The sequence below is a fragment of the Crassostrea angulata genome, chromosome 9, assembly GCF_025612915.1.
Source record: "Crassostrea angulata isolate pt1a10 chromosome 9, ASM2561291v2, whole genome shotgun sequence".
Lineage (NCBI taxonomy): Eukaryota > Metazoa > Mollusca > Bivalvia > Ostreida > Ostreidae > Magallana > Magallana angulata.
In genome coordinates this window covers 7608640-7629821 of record NC_069119.1, presented here as the reverse complement: position 1 = coordinate 7629821, position 21182 = coordinate 7608640, and the positions used below count along the sequence as shown (strand labels likewise).

At 31.4% G+C, this 21182-nt stretch overlaps 1 protein-coding gene and 1 long non-coding RNA gene across 2 annotated transcripts; one reads left to right on the top strand and one right to left on the bottom strand.

Annotated features, from left to right (window-relative positions):
- Window positions 1–3964: 3964 nt before the first annotated feature.
- On the top strand, window positions 3965–8898 carry LOC128163613 (uncharacterized). Its single transcript, XM_052827245.1, has 3 exons — window positions 3965–5251; window positions 5453–7652; window positions 7773–8898. The coding sequence occupies exons 1-2, from the start codon at window positions 3965–3967 to the stop codon at window positions 7010–7012; spliced, it is 2847 nt and encodes a 948-aa protein (XP_052683205.1). The 3' UTR covers window positions 7013–7652; window positions 7773–8898.
- A 10515-nt stretch (window positions 8899–19413) lies between these two features.
- On the bottom strand, window positions 19414–20679 carry LOC128162406 (uncharacterized). Its single transcript, XR_008240654.1, has 2 exons — window positions 20466–20679; window positions 19414–19773 (listed from the first exon to the last, which is right to left on the bottom strand). It is a non-coding gene; the product is annotated as an uncharacterized LOC128162406 (long non-coding RNA).
- Between the last annotated feature and the right edge of the window lie 503 nt (window positions 20680–21182).

The following is a 21182-nucleotide window of genomic DNA, read 5'->3' as shown; positions in this document are numbered from 1 at the left end:
CGTGATTTGAAAGTATTTTTTTCTTCAAATTTCCAGCTTTTGATTTTAATCATCCAGTATTTATAAGACGTTTTGATAATGTATCTAAATTCAGTGAAATTATTCAGACTTCTGTAAGTGAGTGGAGACGAGGAATGCTAATTGAAAATCTCATTCTATTTATTTATTCCCATATCGTATAAAAAATATAGAGAAAATATACAATACAGACAATATTATGCTAAAAGCAAAAGTGTATACTGTACACATCAACCTGGAGAGTTGACTCTCTTGATTATTACATGTATAATGATAAATTTACATACATGTACTAGAGTTTTTAATAACAGCTTCTTCTTTTTCTTTTTTTACTTGAAAATAGTTCCAAAAATTGGGAAGGATTTGGTCGTCTTAAATACATTGATGGTAAATAGGTTTTCCTGTATTCTTTCAAATCTTGGCATATATCATAAAACAGTGATATAATTCATCGCCAATGATATTTTTATATAAATTACAAAATCGTTGATTTCTACATAGGTACATTGTATATTGTTCGATATGCCAGTTGGTAATTTATGATTGCTTGTTCAAAAATCCAAGTAATGTAGTATTAATCTTCATATAAGCACCAGAGTGTTTGTAATTTCTAGGCACAAACATCATTTTTAGTAAACAAATTATAGATCAATCCTTTACTGGATGCGTTACAATCAGAGACCCAATTTTGTTGAAATTGAGCTATCAAAGTTTTGCTAAACAACATTTAATATCCTTGTTTCATTTTCTACATTATGCGTCTACCAGACTTAGCTTAGACCACATTCATGTAAAATATTCTGTATACCGTCAATGCATGCCAATCATTTGTTAAAGATCTCTTGATGTAACCGGCCTCCTCCCAATAAGGTCCCTTTCATCTCCCCAAGTCAACGGATCCTTCGAGAAGTGAAGCGGATCAACAACTCTTGACTTGGGAAGATGGGTCTCTTTGTTCTCCGTTGCTAATGTATCGCTCCTGATATTTTGTTGTTGCAGTTTTCTCTGCAAGTTTTAACAATAACGCGATTTTTGTAATTTTTATCTGCAATGTCGCCATCTTCACATCCCGCATAAATCACCAAATTAACAGAGCATTTTATTGTTCAAATATAAAGCACTAAAATCGCTAAAGACACGAACAATTGATATATCCCCCCTCCAAAAAAATTCCGAAACACTCAACCACAGAACCCCCAATATTTCCACCGGAAACCCACCTCACAACTCCGAACCCTAAAACAAATATACACGTCTACAAATATAGTGCGTGACGCATAAACTATTAGCACATACTAATATTGAACAAAAAAATCACTGTAACAAGAGCAGTTGGAACTATCCATTATGATAATGAAATTTTGTAATCGTGTTTTTTTTTACAAAGTAGTTTACATATATAAATTTGTCAAAAATCACTTAAATTTTTTTGAACGAGTACCACTATTTCATAAATTATTTCAGTAAAATATATGACTGTAGTACTTCATACATTAGTTAAAACTAAAGTGCCAAAGAAGAAAACGATATTAATTGTTTTTTACACTTAAAAATGGTATGAACGTGTTTAACTAGAAAAAAGTGGCAAAAGATTGAACAAAATGTTCTATAAATTTGCCCCAAAATTGGGTTTTTTAAATCACAATTTGATATCAAAACGAAATCTATTTTTGTTATCCTAATGTTTATCGATAAATAAATAGAAATTTGATATTATATATATTCTCCATCATTCACCTGAAGTGATTAATTATAGATGTTGTGGCGTAAAGCTGCGCTCTAATACGTTTCATTCTCAAGTCTTGAGAACAAAAAGTGCTAAAATATCCTTCATTGGTTTTCAATTAGCAACACCGTATAGAATAAAATGAACCAACTTTGGTGATTCAAAGAATTACATTTTGTTCTGGCACTAGACCCTCATGTAAGTATTTTAGTCTTGTATCCAAAGGTGAACCCCTTTTTGTTGATTCCGTATTGAGTTCGTTTTCTAAGAGGGATGGATGGTCGCATACATTTTGATATTTCAATTTTTTTTTCTTAATTAAACTAAGAGCTCCGTATACAAGTATAGGAAAACGTTCCGAATTTCAAAGCTAAAGTATTTCGGTTTTTTCTTTACAAAATGATAGTTTATGGCCAAAAATATCATGTTTAGAAGTTTAAGGTAGATCTGATGGTTAATATGTTGACCCCCCAGCCTCCTGAAGGCCAGTAGAAATACATGAAAATACTGAGTGTCCCTGTTATTCAATTCTTATTCACTTATATCGCATTACTAGTACAAGTATGTCGTGTTTGAGATAGAATCGATTTGCGTCTTGTCTTAAAAAGGATATTAGGTAAACAATCATATTTAACGAGAAACAATTTTGACAAGAAACAAACAAATCATTGAGAATTCAGATTTTTTCTCTCATTTTTTTTTCTCAGTCTGATTTCAGTGTGGTATATAAAGAGAGTCTCGAAACCATATAAAAGTTTTCAGTAGGATGTAATCAAAAGTATTTTTCTACAGAAATTGAATTCAGGCCGGTGATTGTCCTAATGAAGCTAATAAAATTCTCATCGGATTGTGAAATTCTGTAATAACTTTCTTCAAACCTTGTCTGATTAAAAAAAAAGTTGGATACCGGGTGGAATTTTAAAAAGTCTGTCAGAAAAATGTCTTTTTCGGCGAGAAGAAATATAGCTGTTCAGAATCATATTTTACAGTACTGAGTATAGTATAAAGTAATATTTATAAGGTTGGGTGGGCACCAAATTTACCCATTAGATTTATCTTGAAGTTTTGTATAATATTTTTTTTGAGCTATAAACTATTACTAGTATTTACGTGTAGAAGATAGAAATTATATATATATATATAATTTTAGAGTTTGAATTTCAGCCTTTTTCCTAAATATATTTAAAAAATTTCAGCATTTTCCTATTTCTTTATAGCAAACTATTTCTTTTATGGAATTTTAACATTCTGTTAGTCTAATGACGGCCACCACACCCAGACCTTGGCTTTCTACATTCACAGATTTTAATGATTTTCAGCCAAGAAGAGTAAAGGGAGATTGCGATGAATAAATCATGTCAGAGGTACATCCTGGTCCTCTTGTTCCTGTTTTGTTACTCTGGATCCTCAGAACAACTGGAAGAGGACTATAACAACGTGAACATATCTCATCTTTTGTCAATGTATATACCAGTCTGTGGAACACGTGGACTCTGTTCTCTTTCTCCTGCCCAACAACAACTGCCGTACGTCTATTCTAGCTGTCCAGACTGTTCCTGCGATGAGTCCTGTATCTTCTCGAGTAGTCCATGTTGCTTTCAAATCTTTTTTGAGTCAACCAACGTCCATTGTCGTGACTTTTCTCTGCGATCATCTAATTGGTCAAACATTCAGTCCTATAACTTTGTCGTAGATGTCTGTCCTATCGACGCGGACAAGAAATTGGCCCACAATTGTTCAAGAGAATATAACCTAATAGAGAGATTGACCGACCCTCCTGTGGTTGATCTAGAGACACGCATTTCCTACAAGAACCGGTACTGCGCTTTATGCCATGGGATAAATCAAACCGAAAACTGGAACATTGAGTTTAATTGCTTAAAACAACAAGATTTCAACTACATATCATCGTATGAAGAAATTTTGTCCGCAGCAGAAGAAGCAGAATGTAGCGTAATGCACACTTCACAATCTGCAACTAAATGTGGCAATGTAGATACGATGGTAACCAAATGCAACGTTTCAGGAACGTGGAGAAATTATGACTTTGAGATCGAAAAAGCATGCAACAGTGAGTACAGCAATAGCTATCAGATGTTCAAAAATGTATTTTGTGCTATGTGCAACCCACCCGTGCCTTCGGAGGATATTCAGCAGAGGCCATGCGCACCAATTTCAGAAAACGACATGACTGCCGCTTGTCACGATCAGCTGCAAACCATGCTTACTTATCCGTTCAAAAATGTGTTTTGTAAATACTGCATGCAAGATGCAATACCATTTCATGGCCCACTTTTACATTTTTCATCCCGGTATTTACACAACCGATCTAAACCTTTCGAATATGGGCTCCATATTTCTTACATGATGCACTCCATTCTTGAAAATATAAAAAGCGAAAGAAATAAATCAGATTTCAAATTCCCCCCACCATCGTCCGATAATTTGCAATTAAACATCACCAATCTGATCTCGCTTAGCAAAGCAGCCTTCGCCGAAAAGAATTGTGATTCAGATCTTTTTCAATCAATTCACCGAACCTATGATGATGACTCATGCTCCTGTCATTTTGGATGTACAACAAGTTGTTGTGATGATCTTGCTTTCAAACAACCTCTGTCTTGTATCAGTGATGCATTTCCTCCACGGGAAACGAACAATGGTGGTTATTATGTCTTAAACGAATTTCCTACGACAGACAAAGCACTCTACACTCTCTGTACTATTCAACACATAGATGGTGACATAACTTTTCAAATTCCGGTGACACATATGCACTCCGGAAAATATATCTCTTATCGTAATGTTTATTGCATGGTAGGCAACATGCTGATGTCCAAACTAACCACATTTGAATTTGACAACGAGTTTATGTTCAATACATTTCCATGGACCGTGATAAGTTCATGTCCAAAGCCTGTTACAGTCGATTGGTTCAATGCTAACTCGTTCTTACAATATACAAGAGACGTAAACTGCACACACTCTCTTCATCCACATGGAGGGTCTGTCGTGTGCGAGGAGAAATTTGTGGATATTGAGAAATGTAACGAGACTGGAACGTGGCGGTCCTTTGATGCAGATGTATTAAATGCTTGTGAAAACATTGAAGGCTTTCGTTTTCCCATTCTGTATGATAATGCTTTGAACATATCTTACAGAAACAAATTTTGCAAGATCTGTAATCCGCATTTTATACCCAAGGATCAAACTTCAATAACAGAATGTGGCGTTAATTGGCCAGTGGTAGACTCTAACGTATCCAACTCATGTAACCTTCTTCCAGATGTACACGTTTGTTCGAAGTTCAAGAACGCTGCCTGTGAAATGTGCAATGGTAATCTAGGATGTGATATTGAATATAGCAAAGAGAAAAATGCAGGATCAATTATTGACGAAGAAATATTACCAGTTATTAAGTCTTATAGATCCATGTTTGCATTGTCTTCATTTGACTCTATCCAGGAAAATCCACAAAAATGTTCTATGTTGAAATTGTCTTTAGAGGTATTCATTGCTTTTAAAAGGTTCTTTTCCTTCCAAAATTGATGTTCATTTCTGCAAGATCCAACAATCAAACAAAGTTGAATGATCAATAATAGTTTAAATACATTTAATTATCAAAATAACTCTTTTTTTTGCAAATATTGTAAGAACTTCGAGTTTTTCCAGAGTTTATAAGTGTTCCTGTACTTTTCTGATTTTTAGGGCACCTGTCGGAGCGTTGAGTGTTTTCCAGGAAAGATCTACGATGGAAATGCCTGTATCCCATTAATAAACAGCGCATCTAATCTCCGATATGCCATTTATTTAAACATGAAAGTCACCTTGAAGCAGCCAAAACTTGTTCGGGAGCTGTTGGATTCAGTGGAGATTTGGTTTTTTGCTAGAGTAGCTAATATTCTTCAGCTAGATGTAAAGGACATAGAGTTTGAGAATAGTACCTTTCTAACGTTAAACTCTTGCAATTCATCTACTACATCATTCTCAATCTTTAGTAGGGTAACAATGCATCTTTCCTTAAAATTGACACACAGGTTTAACTTCGAGGTTGGTCTAGCGAAACTTGCTGAATCAATTTCTACCGCAAAACTTTCAGACATTGAAGCTGTAATTCATACAAATCTTGACACACAGTCTGAACTCATTAACCCCCAAAATAAAAGAGAAATGTGTAAAAATGTTAAAGAAACGAATAATACGAGTAATATTCCTTTCAGACTCGTACTTGTAAATGACCTGCTCACTTGCCCATTGGTCACTCTAAAAAACGACGAGTTTGTGGTAGAGTCTCGGGACAGAATAAAGTTACTTCCATCAAATGTGGTACTTTCTTTCCAGCATTTTCGTATATCTGAAAACGGAAGTTACCAAACTTGCATTAGAAATACTTACATCCCTTTAGCTATTAATGATTCTGATATTTTCAGTCCATTATCCATTTTAACAGGAAGTTGCATCATGCTTTCACTTGTGTGTCTCTTTTTAACTTTTGTAACGTACAGTTTGTTTGATAATCTCCGAACTATCCCTGGTATCAATAGCATGAACTTGATAGCAACATTGTTTTTCTTGCAGCTTCTCATTTTAACTAGAAAGTATTACTTTATCGCAGGAACAAGTTTAAAGGTCCTGCTGCTGGTGTTAACTCATTATATTCTACTCTGCGTTTTCTTTTGGTTAAATGCAATTTCTTATCATATGTTTTGTGTCTTTACTGAAAGACTCATAGGTATCTCTAGAGAAGAAAAATGGAAAATTGTTTTAAAGTATACAATATACTCCTATGCTTTACCACTCTTTATTGTGTTAGTCAATGTTATCTTTTTCGTCATCAGTTCAAGCGGTCAAAGATTCGGTTATGGAGAAAACGAAACATTGGTCGATGATAAAATATCCTACGTTCTGACTTTTATTTTACCATTATCGATCATCTGTCTGGCAAATTTTGGCTTTTTTTCTGGTACGGTTTTTAAGATAAAATCAAATCCTAAAATCGAAAGACAAGACCAAAACAGACTTCATTTTGTCTGCTTTGTAAAGCTTTTTGTTCTAACGGGACTAACATGGGCTTTTCAAATCGTCGATTCCTTTCTTGAACTGTCGATTTTGTCCTATGCTGTGGCAGTACTTAACGGCTTGCAGGGATTCTTCCTGTTTTTGAGCTATGTGTGCAATGCCAGAGTTTGGAGAATGTACAAAGGACTTTGGGTGTCTTATATCTCTGGGCGTTTGAGTGGTTTTTCAACAGATTCGACCAAACTCTAAAGACATAAGAACATATTGACAGGAAAAAGGAGCTCGCGTGATTTTCTTGCATGTTAATTTTCGTGAGAGAATCATGTAAGAGCAGATGCAAAGTTTCTCATGCGAATATTATGCGAATTATTTTTCGAATGGTTTTCATGCAATTAGATATTTGTGTTAAATTCATATAAAACTTATGTGAATTTCAAACTTATGAGAATTAAATCAATCCATAACACTGTTCAAACTTTCCATCATTCATATGTTGACGAAATAGTTTTTTTTTTGAAATTAACAAATAATGTTTTAAAATTAACTACAACACTTTCTTAATATAATTAACAAAACATAGAGTTTGATAACTTGTGTGACACTCAATTTCCCTTGTTTCGTCTTGCACAAAATTAAAAACTCATTATCACAACTAATGTCATTGTCATTTTACTTGTTGTGTGTGTGTGTGTGTGTGTGTGTGTGTGTGTGTGTGTGTGTGTGTGTGTGTGTGTGTGTGTGTATTGCATATGGGTATTGGTGAGTAAAACTTAGTTGTAATTCATGTAAAAAAATCTCGAGTTGAACTTCGATGGATGTTTATATGTTCTGTTGTCCACTTTACATGTTGTGATATATCCAACATATGCATTGGAATAACTTTAAAAGTGTGTATATATATATATATATATATATATATATATATATATATATATATATATATATATATATATATATATATATATATATATATATATATATATAACTATTCTGCGGAGAAATTATTAAGTTCTTTGGGTGTTGTATGAATGTTTGATATTGTTACGTATGTCCACACCGTTCGTTCTCTTATTCAGAAAAATCAAGTTTGTTATCAAGTTCATTTCTTAGGAAAATATTATATTCATGCAAAATTACGACCAAAATTTGTTCTCTGGCATTGTTCTAAAAACGAATATTTGTTGCTTATTCAATGTGATGTTACAATTTTTTTTTACTACTCTTGCTGTAGTCAATTAAATCTAAATTATTGTATGGTATTTGAAAATTATTCTTCATTTAGACGCCAATATAATGCATGCGGGGGTCAAGGGCATACCATTGTGCGCTTATTTATAAAGTTTGTGATACAGGGGTGTCACTCAATCAGACTAAAGAATACAGCTAAAGATGTTCACAAAATATAAACGAAGGATGAATGAATCAGAACTCCGTCAAATCACATATGAAAGTTACGGAAGTTAGACCACCGAGAAATTAGGAAAATATGAATATGGTTATTTACTGCTATAAAAGTTATCGCTATTTTAAATGGACATGTGGTGATACATGTAACGCACGGGGTTCGAATTCAGAAGTCCAAAGGCAAAATACAAAACAGGAGCAAAGCAAACACGGACATCTAAAAAATAGGTAGGATCAGGTGCCATGGAGGAGTGGGCATCCCCTGCGATTTAAAAAAAAAATATTTTATAAAAAAAAAAAACCGGTAAATTTACAAATGGCGTGTCTATTACCAGCATTGAGGACATATATAAAAGTTTAACCATGTTACAATGTACCTGCTACAATGTATATTCAATAAATGATTAATAGTTATTTTAAAGTGGTGTGGGACATCTCTCTATTAATATGGATTAAAGTAAATTAAAATTAGAATGCTTTCACCTTTTTAGAATTTTCAAAATTTACTTTTTTTTTGCCAAAAATAGCTTTCAAAAATATTTAGAGAGGTAAAGATTTGAAAACTCCCCCAGCGGGTTTGGAACTCATGAGTCACAAGTTCGTTGAAAACCACCTGACCCAATGCGCTACTCCGTTAGGTAACTATGTTGGGAAGAAAACTACTCATATAATTACATTTGATTTTATTGTGTGTTTCGATAAACAATACGTCACAACATGAAGGTGTCCAATACTACTTTAAAAAAAATTAACAAATTATCCTTTTCGGTGAAATTCATTTTTCGTTAATGACATGTAGTCAAATTATTTCTTAAATATAATTTTCCTTTTAAGACAGTCTTTTATGTTTTGTTTATGATGTAATATCTTTTTTCCAATAATTTTCATTGTATACATAATTGCTTGCTATAGTTTTTTAATTCTCCCTCAGTCAGATAAAATTAAGAAATAAGGAATCATTCTTTGAGTGAAAAAAATGACAATAACAAACTGTCAACCATCTCAAAAGTCCATAAAACGAAATACAAATTCTAAGCAGAACCTCTAGAGGAGTGAGCATCCTCTGCTGACCGGTCACTTCCGCCGTGTGCTCTTTGTCGTAATCGGGAAAAACCCCCAGAAAAGTCCGTAGACAATTAGGTGACTAATTATGGTCTAATAATTTGTACGAAAACCGTCAGTCAGCATGCGATCCAGTGAAAGATTGTATTTGCTGACAAGGTATTTTTCTTTTTCTCATCTTCTCGTTCAATATTCATGCTTTTATGCATTTACTGTGGAATTATTAAAATTCGCGGTGGCAAATTTTTGTGGATTGCTTAAATTTTACATTTTATGTAATTTCATTATTTTATTCCTACAAAAAAAAAATATGAATTTGTAACATTTATTAATTCGTGGATGAGAAGTACCCACGAATTCCACGAAAATTGAGCCACCACGAAATCTAATGATTACACAGTATTTTTCGTTTGAAAGTTCAAAAGCCACCGTAGAAAAAGTTACCAACATAAAAAGTTAAATCAGATATCTTTTGAACTAAATTTTCTTACATAAAAAATCTTTTTTTTATCAATAAAACACCGTATAGGATTTCTGGTATTTTCTAGTCGTTGACGTGCTGGGTACTTGTAAACAATCACAACCACGAAGCAAAAAAAATAGGAAAGAAAATGGTTAATAGAAACATAATGAGGAAACATTGTTTGTATCACTATCATCGGAAATTCAGAAATTAATATGCTAAAAACAAATACCACACCGTAATTAGAATGCTTATTTTTCTCTCATTTAGTGACTTTTGTTTTTACAAGAATGACTTCTGGTAAAAAGAAATTACAATATCTTTTAACAGATCCCATGTCAATAGATATGATCATTTAGACACAGCTCACGAAAAGTAAACCCTGATTTGTTTAGATTGCACTTTTTTCTCAAGACTCCAAAACTGTTTGCTGAAAAACCTTTTTGAACCTTTTATTGGACAAGCCGAATTGGCGTTGAATGTTTACCACGCTAATTAAGTAATCATATTCCCGCATGGAGGGAAATGAATAAATTCATTTAGAATAGATTTTTTATGAACATGAATTCTATAATAACAGTTGATAGTTAAATAGACAAACAGATAATAATAATATGTCATACGTTGATCTTTACCGCATAATGAAACACTTTTCTTCCATTTAAGACAATAATTTATAATGACAAATTCTGAAACCTGTCTAAAAATTAATTTTTATTACAAACTTTATTTGCGAAAAGTAAATTCTAGTTTTAATATGCCATAAAATTCACGGTTTTTCTGTTTGACAATGGTAAAATTAACGTACGTTTCAGAAAAAAATTAACGCTTATAGCTCTTTGTCCAATTTCTGACTAAGTGTAATGTCTTAATTCTAAAGTTTCTTTGAAATGAAAAGCCAAGGTTTTTCTGCCGATATGATTCTGGATGCAAATCTTGGCTGTTTCTGCAAACAGGTGTCAATTGTTGTGATAAATCACATGAAGGAAGTTGTTATTATAATTTAAATATATCTACGCAGTTTAAATAAACCTGTTTATAATATTGTTTGGTTGCAGTGTAATTTTATGATTTACGAGGTGTGCATTTAAATAAGTGTTACAGTAACATTCATTTTTTATTTGCACAACATGAAATGAGCCTTACTTAACGTCTTCATATATCGTAACCAAGTAAATAAAATCAAATTTATACATCTTCACCATCTTCTGAAGGGAATTTACTGGAAACACTCTGTCTGTTTGTCTATATCCGTATACTGTTTGTCTATTCGTCTATTTTGTCCGACTTGTTCTAAATGTTCTGGAAGAAATTATGACATGGTTTTCTTTCCTAAAATTTGCATTTTCGCTTTTGCTTTTGCATCTAATATCTATCTAATATCTATCTAATATCTATCTATCTATCTATCTATCTATCTATCTATCTATCTATCTATCTATCTATCTATCTATCTATCTATCTATCTATCTATCTATCTATCTATCTATCTATCTATCTGTGTATTATTTTATGGTATTGACCTAGCAGTATTTATTTTGTTTCTTATGTAACGTTGGATGGACCCTTGTTTTTTAATAATACCTTTATCAATAAGTTTTATATGAAATATTACCTAATGTACACTCTCGGTTTAAACTAACTTATAACCAGGCATTCAAAATGTTATTTTTTTTTACCTCTGTTTTGCTTATTTTTTGTTAGTTTCAAATATCCATACGGTATTTAGAATGTGATATAATCTAAACATTAACTCGGTTCGAGCAACAGTTTAGTCGTCTCTATTTTTCCCTATAAGATGAGGTTCTTAACTATGTTACTTGTAAACAATTAACATATTTACATGTATCGTTAGTTTGTTTCAATTGTGGTGCTTTAGATGACTTGGTCAAACAACTTTTAATATCTTCGTGAGAAATAAATTTAAGACATATGGATCCATCTGATGTTTAGCTTCTTTATGTAAATAGATTTTAAAGTTAAAGGGCTAGTCTATAAAGCATAGATTTCTAAATTCATATTTTTTCTTCAAATTTGTTTTCCAAACTGTTTTTTTTTTAGAAATGTATACATTAAATGAAAACGCTCTTGATTTTTGTTCTAGAATATCATATATAGCCTTTTAGGCCCATTATATAACGATGGAATGTAAATTGTTCTTTGTTAAAAAGTTGCCTTTTAAGATTATTTCAAGAAATCTTCATAGCATATCCACATAGTTTATGGTTTATGTAACAATGGTAAATGAATCTTTAACTTTGAAATATGCATACAAATGTAGTTGATAATAATACATGTAACTACTACAGTTCTGGACAGGGTTGGCAAAAAAGCGGGAAATACTCATATTTCCCTGGACGGTGGGAAATACTTGGAATTCCCGGGAATTACTGGTATTTCCCGGGAAATACTGGGAAATAAAGTTTAACTACATTTTAAAGTACTTCATACTTAGTCTTAATCAAATCTGTTGGGATGTAGACAAGAGTACACCTTGTCAGCTATAAAATTTTATAATAGTCTTTAATTTTAACAATTTTTGACTGGCCAGTAATTCATTGGTTATCTTCTGATGAATATTCCAAACATGGTTCATTCATACACAATTGTTATTTGTTTTTAATAAGACTTAAGTCAGGTATAGGTGCATCTATAATGTTATCATAAACATGATATCAAAAGTTCCATTTTCTGATTATTTAGTGTACTATGTGAAAATGGGCCAAGAAAGTTATGAATATAAGGTGTGACCTGTGTCACTTTCTCAGTATGCAACACACTTGAGAAGCCAATTTGTCCCACTCATAGTCATAGTATATATCTCCCCAAAACAGGAGCACAAAACTGTCAAGAGTCAATTATTAAAACAACATGTGTGATTATTTAATTGTTATTTGTAACACCTATAGTAATTGTGACAGTTTATTTTGTGCTTTGAATTATAAATCTGTAAAACACTAAACTTGGGGTACAAAAAGCTAGGCTAAAATTTGTACTCTAGCAGCTGTAGAAGTCTTTTTGAATAGGTGATCTGGTGAATAAATTCATAAACTGACAGTGAAATGGCGAAGTATGCTAAATGGTGTTTTGATGCTTATTGTTAATATCTTATATCCTAAACATGCAATTTACACTGTGCAAAGTAAAGAAAAAAAGATTATAAATTTGTATTTCCCAGTATTTCCCAGTATTTCTCAGTTTAGTGAAAATCAGTAGTATTTACCAGGACGGGAAATACCGGTATTTACCACCGGTAATTCCCGGCACTGGTATTTCCCGGCCAACCCTGGTTCTGGAAAATGTTATCACATACATTACACTTCATTTTCAAGATGCTTGTATAAACATTGAATTTTGGTCAAAATAGTTGTACTTTTTAAGGAAATTAAGATACGTTTTGACCTATAGTCCTCAATAACAGTTGTAGTGGTAACTTTTACTAAGAATGTTGTGTTTTTTCTGTTTTTTGTTTTTCTAATGCAGCATAACCATTAATTTCTTTTAAAAAATTCTGTTATTTTTGTAGTGATCAGAGTTGTCTTTTTGTTGTTTTGTCTTAAAATATTTCTTGTCCTGTCTGTTTGATAACAACCATTATGTGCGCCTTTTTTTTTATCAAGATACCGATGCAAGAGGTGCTTTCAATTGGACACTGGTTTTAATGTTGGTAACTTCTCTGGAGGTAACCCTTTGGAAATCATAAAGTGATAATTTGGGTGGTCGGTGTGGTGGATCTCGTGGTAGAGGTGATAGTGTGGGTGGTCGACGTGGTGGAAACTAGGTTGGTCCCATTCGTCGTAGACCTATAAACTCTAACAAAAAACCTCAATATTAATAGTGTCCCTAGCGGTTTTATACATCAGACTTTTCGAAATAGATTTTAAGGCAGCTGGATATCAATTAGCATCCAATGATAATTTAAAGAAAGGGAATGACATTTAAAATTTTGCACAAACAATGTGAAACGTTGGTTTTATGAGCGTTTTAAAAGTTTAAAAAGTATACACAATTGTATTCTAAAAAACAAAATAAGAACTTACAAAAACAGTGTATTTTTCCGCCTTTAAAATAATTAAAATTATCAAATAATGAAACTCAAATGAATGACAACCATATTTGAACATTTAATTGTTCTTTTCAGTCGTCTTTGCCCTACAATAATACATATTCTTTGAAATATTTATCGATAATACGTACTTTTACGAAGTCCATCAGTGAAATCAATCGCCACTGAAGATAGTGCAATCAAAACAAGTAGACTGAGTGTCCGTTCGGAATTCATTTTCCTTTAGACCCTTCTTGGCATATGTTCAGTATGAACTGTTAATAATTAAATAATTTTTTTGAGTTTATATTTATAGTGAAAATCAGCTTTGTTTTTGTCAGCAGTTTAGAAGAGATTTCTGCCAGTTTCTCACAAATTTATGCACTCTTCGTGAAAATGATAGGGTTGCTCTTTAATCAAATTTGATGATATGCGTAGATTCACAGGAGAGAGCTTGTATGCTAATAAAGCTTGTGTTTTGATTATGAATGTAAAGAGCAGTGCATTTGAACTTATATAGCCTGTATGGTAAATACTTAATATTAAGGTTAATAATTCGTACTGCATTTCAGAAATCTGAAAATTGTTCCCACTATTAATTTGATTTTTATACCATATCTTTCTTTAATTTATTTCTTGTTTGTTTTGCAAATTTTGAAGAAAAAGAGTCTGATATCTTGAAATTAGCAGATTCAAAAATGTATTTTGAGCTACCATGATAATTGTTCAGATTGCATCTACTACACATAAACGTGATGCGGATTTTCGTATTTACAAATCAATTGTGCTTTTTATAGAATTTTACCGAATTTCAAATTCCTTTCCAATCTACCAACATATGTCATGAAGATCATTTTTCGAAGCGTTACATTGGATTTGATAATTGAGGATGAAATTATTAAATTGGCAATTACTTGTACCAGGGTTTGTGGTTCCCTGATAAAAGTATATACCGAGTTTTGATAATTGATTAGAAACTGAAAGCTATAACTACAAATCCAAAGTAATCTTATCCTCAACCCACGTTATAAATTGCTTCTTTTTCTTCTTCTTGTTTATATTAAAAGTAAATCTCGAATTTCTTAAGCATCTGTGAAAGTGCAATCCATGTTAATTTATGCATGTCATATCGTTTTTAATTCTCTTTGACGGATATTTAACAGAGATGTGCGCAGCCGATGCACTTATCACGTTTGTTTATATGTGTTTATAGTGCATAATAGTTATGATGTATGCATTCTAAATAGACGTAAAATTTGCAATCTCATTTATCATGCATTACATAACGTGTTTGTCTATTTAATTTCAGAAATCCCAAGATAATATTATAATATTTTATGCACTGTGAAATTTCTAGAGGTAACTGTTAGCTTTTGATATTTACAACGTTCATACAACTACAATTCAACATATTAACCAAATTTCGTAAACAGATCATTCCAAATTTTTAAAACAACTAACCAATAAGGACTCTTAATATCATTAAAACATCCAATACTTGTGCCATATTTCCCGGTACTATGTTTTAATGTATACAGTGTTATTTTAGCCCAGTGTTTTTTTTTCGCCCTTCTACACTTGAAAACGCTGAAAATGGTTAAGTTCCGTCTTGAATTCAACCAGACACGGTTAGAAATGTATACCTTTTGTAATTGACAGAGTTATTAAAAATTGTTTAGAGTTGGCTCAGTCTTGAATTTGCTTGTTGTCAACGAGGGCGGAAAGGGCAAAAATAAAACGGGACGATAATTTACCAGTAAACAGTGGTGTAAGTTTCTGTATTCCCAAGTCAAAATAAAACTTGCTCCTTAGAATCATCGTCAATTTATCTTAAAAAAATCTTGTAAGAAAAAGGAGTTACCTCTTTATCAAAATATTACTATAAATGAATATCAAACACGGAAAAAAAACCCCACATATATTATAAATACTTTACAGTGTAATGCAAAAGTAAAATGCACCATTAAACAATTTTAACTGAATAAGAATTCAAATTTCCAAATAATATGTTTTATTATACTTTTATGCCAAAAACTTAAAAATTTGATTGGTTAAGACGCAGTTGATAATGGTTCTATCACCCTCAGCTATAGCAACGCACTTGGCAACGGGTAACACAACGAATTGTTACATGCGCTTAAATTATGCGCGTACGGTTCACCATAGAATTAACGTCATTACTGTATAAAAGCAGTAAATAGTTCTTTAAAATGCAGACATTCAGTATAATAAAACAAATAGTGCCTCGAAAACCTTTGTCAACCTCCGCTTCGCGTCGGTTGACAATTTCAACTCTTACCGTCCCAAACAGGCACTTTTTAAATATTATCATATGAATTTTGATTTCATACTACATTAATTATATGAAAGAGGGAAATACATGCATACACAATTCGTACAATGAACAGTTTTCATAAGACCAAAAAATGTGTAAAATGAAAAAAAAGGATTAAAAGCTTCAATAATATGCCCCATTCATTTCAGAAACAAACACGAAGTAACAATTGTAACTCACGTACAAGCCAAATCAACGTAGATCTAGTAAATAAATATAGTCAAGAATTTTTACCTGACAAATCAAATAAATAGTTTTACTACATGTACAAAGATTGATTTTTGAAAATAGAAAGATTATGTATTATAACTTCGATGATATAGCACTCGATTAGCAATATTTTTTGTTGCTTTTTCTGCCTGTTAATTGTTCGTCGTATTTTTTCTCCAATTGCTTTGTCAATTAGTCAAAAGTATACCGTCAAAAAAGATACAGGATATCGTGAACATTGTATCGATACTATTAAGTTGACTTCAGAATTGCATATCAATATTAATATGTCAAACAATCAATGCCAAAATTTCCGAGTGTTCTCCTAGGCTTTATAAAACGTAATATGATATTGTAAATACTCATATAATAAGAAATAGGACAGCTAAATTGAAAGTAATACTGATAACCTTTTAAACATTTGGCTAAAAATAAATGCAAAAACTATTTCATTGCATCCGAAATCATTTTTATGCAAACACATATCTTTGAATGTATTTGTACCTCTTGTTTCTCCATATAAGTTTGTATTTTTGATTCTAAAACATAGTAAACAATACCACTTTTTAACATTTAAATTGCAACTGCTGTTGTAAACCTGTATCGTGACGGTCATTCTTTTTTTCGTTCGGTTTGTTTCTCAGTGCTATCTGTTTCTGACATGAATAATTAACAATTTTAGTGGCATAAAAAAAAATCTTGTGGATAGCTGGCACCAATATGGTGTAACAACGATTAGTCATGGTGCTGGAGGCGTAAATGGAGGTGCTTTTTGGTTTTCCCGTTGACGGCCTTAGTCCTGGTAGAGCAGGTGGTTAATGCCAACACATTGTAATTGCGGCTAAAAAAAATTAGCCAAAACATTAAGCACAAAGGCATCATTTAAAATTTACTAAGATTGTTACATATCAAATATATGTAAGATATAAAAACTTTGATTAAACTTAGGCACTTAATGATGATGAAATCATAAGTGATTTAGACTATAATTGAGATTTTCTTGATTTTGAAAATATTACAAATAGCTTCACTCTTAAAGAATTGAAATACAGTTTTAAATGGCAGTGTTGCTAAATAGATACAAAGCGTTAGGTTTTCAGATATTTTTTTGCTATCTGAAATAGACATATACATTAAAAATTTGCTACATTGTAAACTTTAACGTCAACCAAGCATATGCGCCTTCAGATTTTGCATTATTATACATTGTACAAGAGGAAAACTTTTGTTCATAACTCTTTATAAGGAATACAACTATAGATTATGTACAAGAAAGATTATTCTCATTTTAGTTGTGTTTGAATTAGTTTTAATAGCTAAAAATTCGAAAAATTTGATATGCTATCTTTTAAGGTTTTTTAAAAATTAGATTCAAATTTTAAAAGTTAGTGAAATTTGATCTGCTATCTTTAAGGATTATGTTTACTCAGGGTTTGAAATTTTTCAATACCTGATGTCCAAAGTTGTTTTATAAACACAAAATAACAATGTTATTTACAAATATCGATGTTGATAACCATGTTTTGCTTATTTGAGGAAGATGCGCTACGACAAAAGTAAATTAATATTGTTACAGAGGAAATTCGCACAATTTTTTTCATTTTCCTTATTTTCTCTTAAAAACTTTCTGTTGCGGTGTAATTGCACAAGTTCAGTTTCTAAGTGCTTTTTCATATCATTTTACATATTTTAATGTTGTATTAACTCGTATATAATTTTTTTTCACAAGCCGGCACGCGATTGGAAAAATCTTAAAAATACATAAAATCAGATTAAAAAAGATCCCGAAATTTTGATCATTGACCTTTTATACTGATAGAATCAACAGAATAAAGACAATAAGAACAGTTTTAGGCAATCAATGGTTTGGAGCTTCTACTAGTCATTTTTTTGTAAAACTCGATCAAAATGGATACAATTTTGAAAATTGATAGAGAAAATTCGAACCAAAATAAACATAAAATGTAAGCATAAAAAGATTTATTAAAATATAGAATAAGTAAAGCTATTTGTATTTCATCATTAACTTACATACGTTTTATTATTTCAAATAATTACAAAATAAAGAATACCTTAGAAAGGGTGGACAATTTTGACAAATTTTGAAAAGAAAACTTTCGAAGGTCACTAGCATAAAAAGTAGGTCATTGACCTAGTTATTTGAAAGTGAAACAAGTATTTCTTTTAAAGGAATGATTGGCATGTTATATCATTGGTCAGCTCTATTAATGTAATGCGAACGCATTACGATACATGCATTAAACATGATAAACATAAGATATACAGCACTGATTTGTTCATTTCCGAAATTGCAATGCTTGGATAAGCTTTACTTTTAGTAGGCGAAATATACTTCCGATTAATATTGTTACGCATACGCAAAGAAAAACGTGATATGAATAATTATGCATGTAACTTTATAATTGAATTACTTTCAAGGCAAACGCATAAGAGTAACATTTTTAAAAATTTACGTGATTTAATCAATTTTAAATTGTAATAAGGCTGTCATTGCAAAGTAAATAAAATAGTGTAAAGCGCAATGCGTGCGCAGATAGTAAAATTTGCCGGAAGCCTCATATGGACACAACTGTGATCGGCTTCGGCCCACTGCACCACAGTAGTGGGGCTACAATGTAGAATTAGTAGTTTTTCGTTCCTATTACTGGAAACGTTTTTGCCCCTGAGTAAACCCAACCCTTGATCAGGAATGAATTATATTATAAAGTGGTATTTGACGGCATCTTTGGTTGTACATGTACTCTTTCTTTTCCAGATAATTTTATCCGTCTTCATGACAACAATTGATTATGTACACTTATAAAGTGGCAAGTTCTCAAAAACAGTTAGAATAAGAAAAGCATTCTGGATTTATTGAATAAGCAATTCCTGTCCCCAACGAAAACACCAATGTCGATTTCTATGCTAAATATGTTTTTAAAAAATGATGAAGTTATTTTTTTTCAAAAACTGACATGATAAAAAAAAAATCCCGAGTTGTTTGAATTTGAATTCTATAAAATCTGTTGATCTATCTTAACAACACTTAAATTTTGATCTGTAGTTTCAACTCAAATCATAGAATAGTTTGCATTAAAACCTTAAAAATACATGAATAATCAAAAGAAACATGAACTTCTGATACTTTTATTGCAAATCATATATATTTATAAGTAACTCAAAACAAAACGACAACAATATTTAAACATAATCTGGTAAAACATATACATCCCCGATTAATTTTTTCCAGCAGATTTTGATATTATTTTGAATTGATGGATGTGTACATTTTGCTCAGATTTCTTCGCGGTAGTTGGTTTGCAATTGTCATAGATGTTTCGTTGCCAGTTATGTTTAAATTGCTGCTGAAAGTACTCCATCTACTGATTTCCGGGGGTAAAATATATCACTAATTGGATATCCATCACAATGACAGGGATGGCAACAGCAAACACAGCCTGATGGAAATTTAGGTTTACTAGGTTGATGACCTAAAAATCAAATCAAACGTAAGGTAAATAGAATGAGATCAACAATGACGCAACTTTGATAATGGAATCAGGTATGGATTTTTCGAAATAACTAAATTGCATGAATACAATTTTGTAAGTGTAAAAAAATAATGACCTTAAAACACAAATAAATGATTTTTAACATTTAAAATGATGAGGATGATACAGGAAATTTAAAATAGGACTACTGTAACAATAAATAAATAATACACAGCTAAGTGAAATTTTCAACCTGATTGAGAACTGAGAAAATTGTGTTTTGAGAAATGCAATTGCAACTTGAGTGAAATCTCAGCTGAATAATTTTGCAGGATATTAAATCATATAAATATATAAATATATATATATATATATATATATATATATATATATATATATATATATATATATATATATATATATATATATATATATATTCACGTCACACAAGTTTTACGAAGCAAGATCAAATATATGTAATTGACTGTTGTTTTTTTATATTTTAACTAATAACATTTTTATAATTTATATAGTTGACATTAAATTCACAAAAATGTATATTTGACGATTTCTTAACAAGTGAATCTTAATAAGCATATTATAACATTTTTTGCATCGTCATTTGTAACAAACAATGATATATAAATTTTAAAGAAATGTGTATCGAAACAAAGTATTTATATTTAACATACCGATATAAAATCCATTTGCAAATTCAAAAGCCATTGCAGAGAATGTTATCAAAACAAGAAGAAGACTCAATGTCGTTTTCATATCCATTGCTCTCTGATACCTCTATATAAAAACACATCTTTCTGTCAAGTTTATATACGACGAAAACCTGGAGATTTCAACTCTAGACAATCCTTGCAATTTTCCGAAATCATTGCGTATTATCTATCATGTGTCTTTTGCATTGGTTAATAAATTTCAATAACATTTGTATATTACCCCCAGAACGTAGACATGTCTAGTTTGATTTATGTGTGGTTTATTTTCGTTTTTGTTTTATGTTTGTTAATTCACAACACGTTAAACGGCAAGACGTCTGTATAAAGGTAAATCCTGCACTTGAGTAAACTTTTAGGATGAATTAATTGGTAATATTTTCATTTTCCAGTGTCTTTGCCTATGATAACACTACGTATCGATTTTGTACTATATAATCCATAACTATCTATCTATCTATCTATCTATCTATCTATCTATCTATCTATCTATCTGTCTGTCTGTCTATCTATCTATCTATCTATCTATCTATCTATCTATCTATCTATCTATCTATCTATCTATCTATCTATCTATCTATCTATCTATCTATCTATCTATCTATCTATCTATCTATCTATCTATCTATCTATCTATCTATCTATCTATCTATCTCATATTGTTTGCGAAATGAACAATGA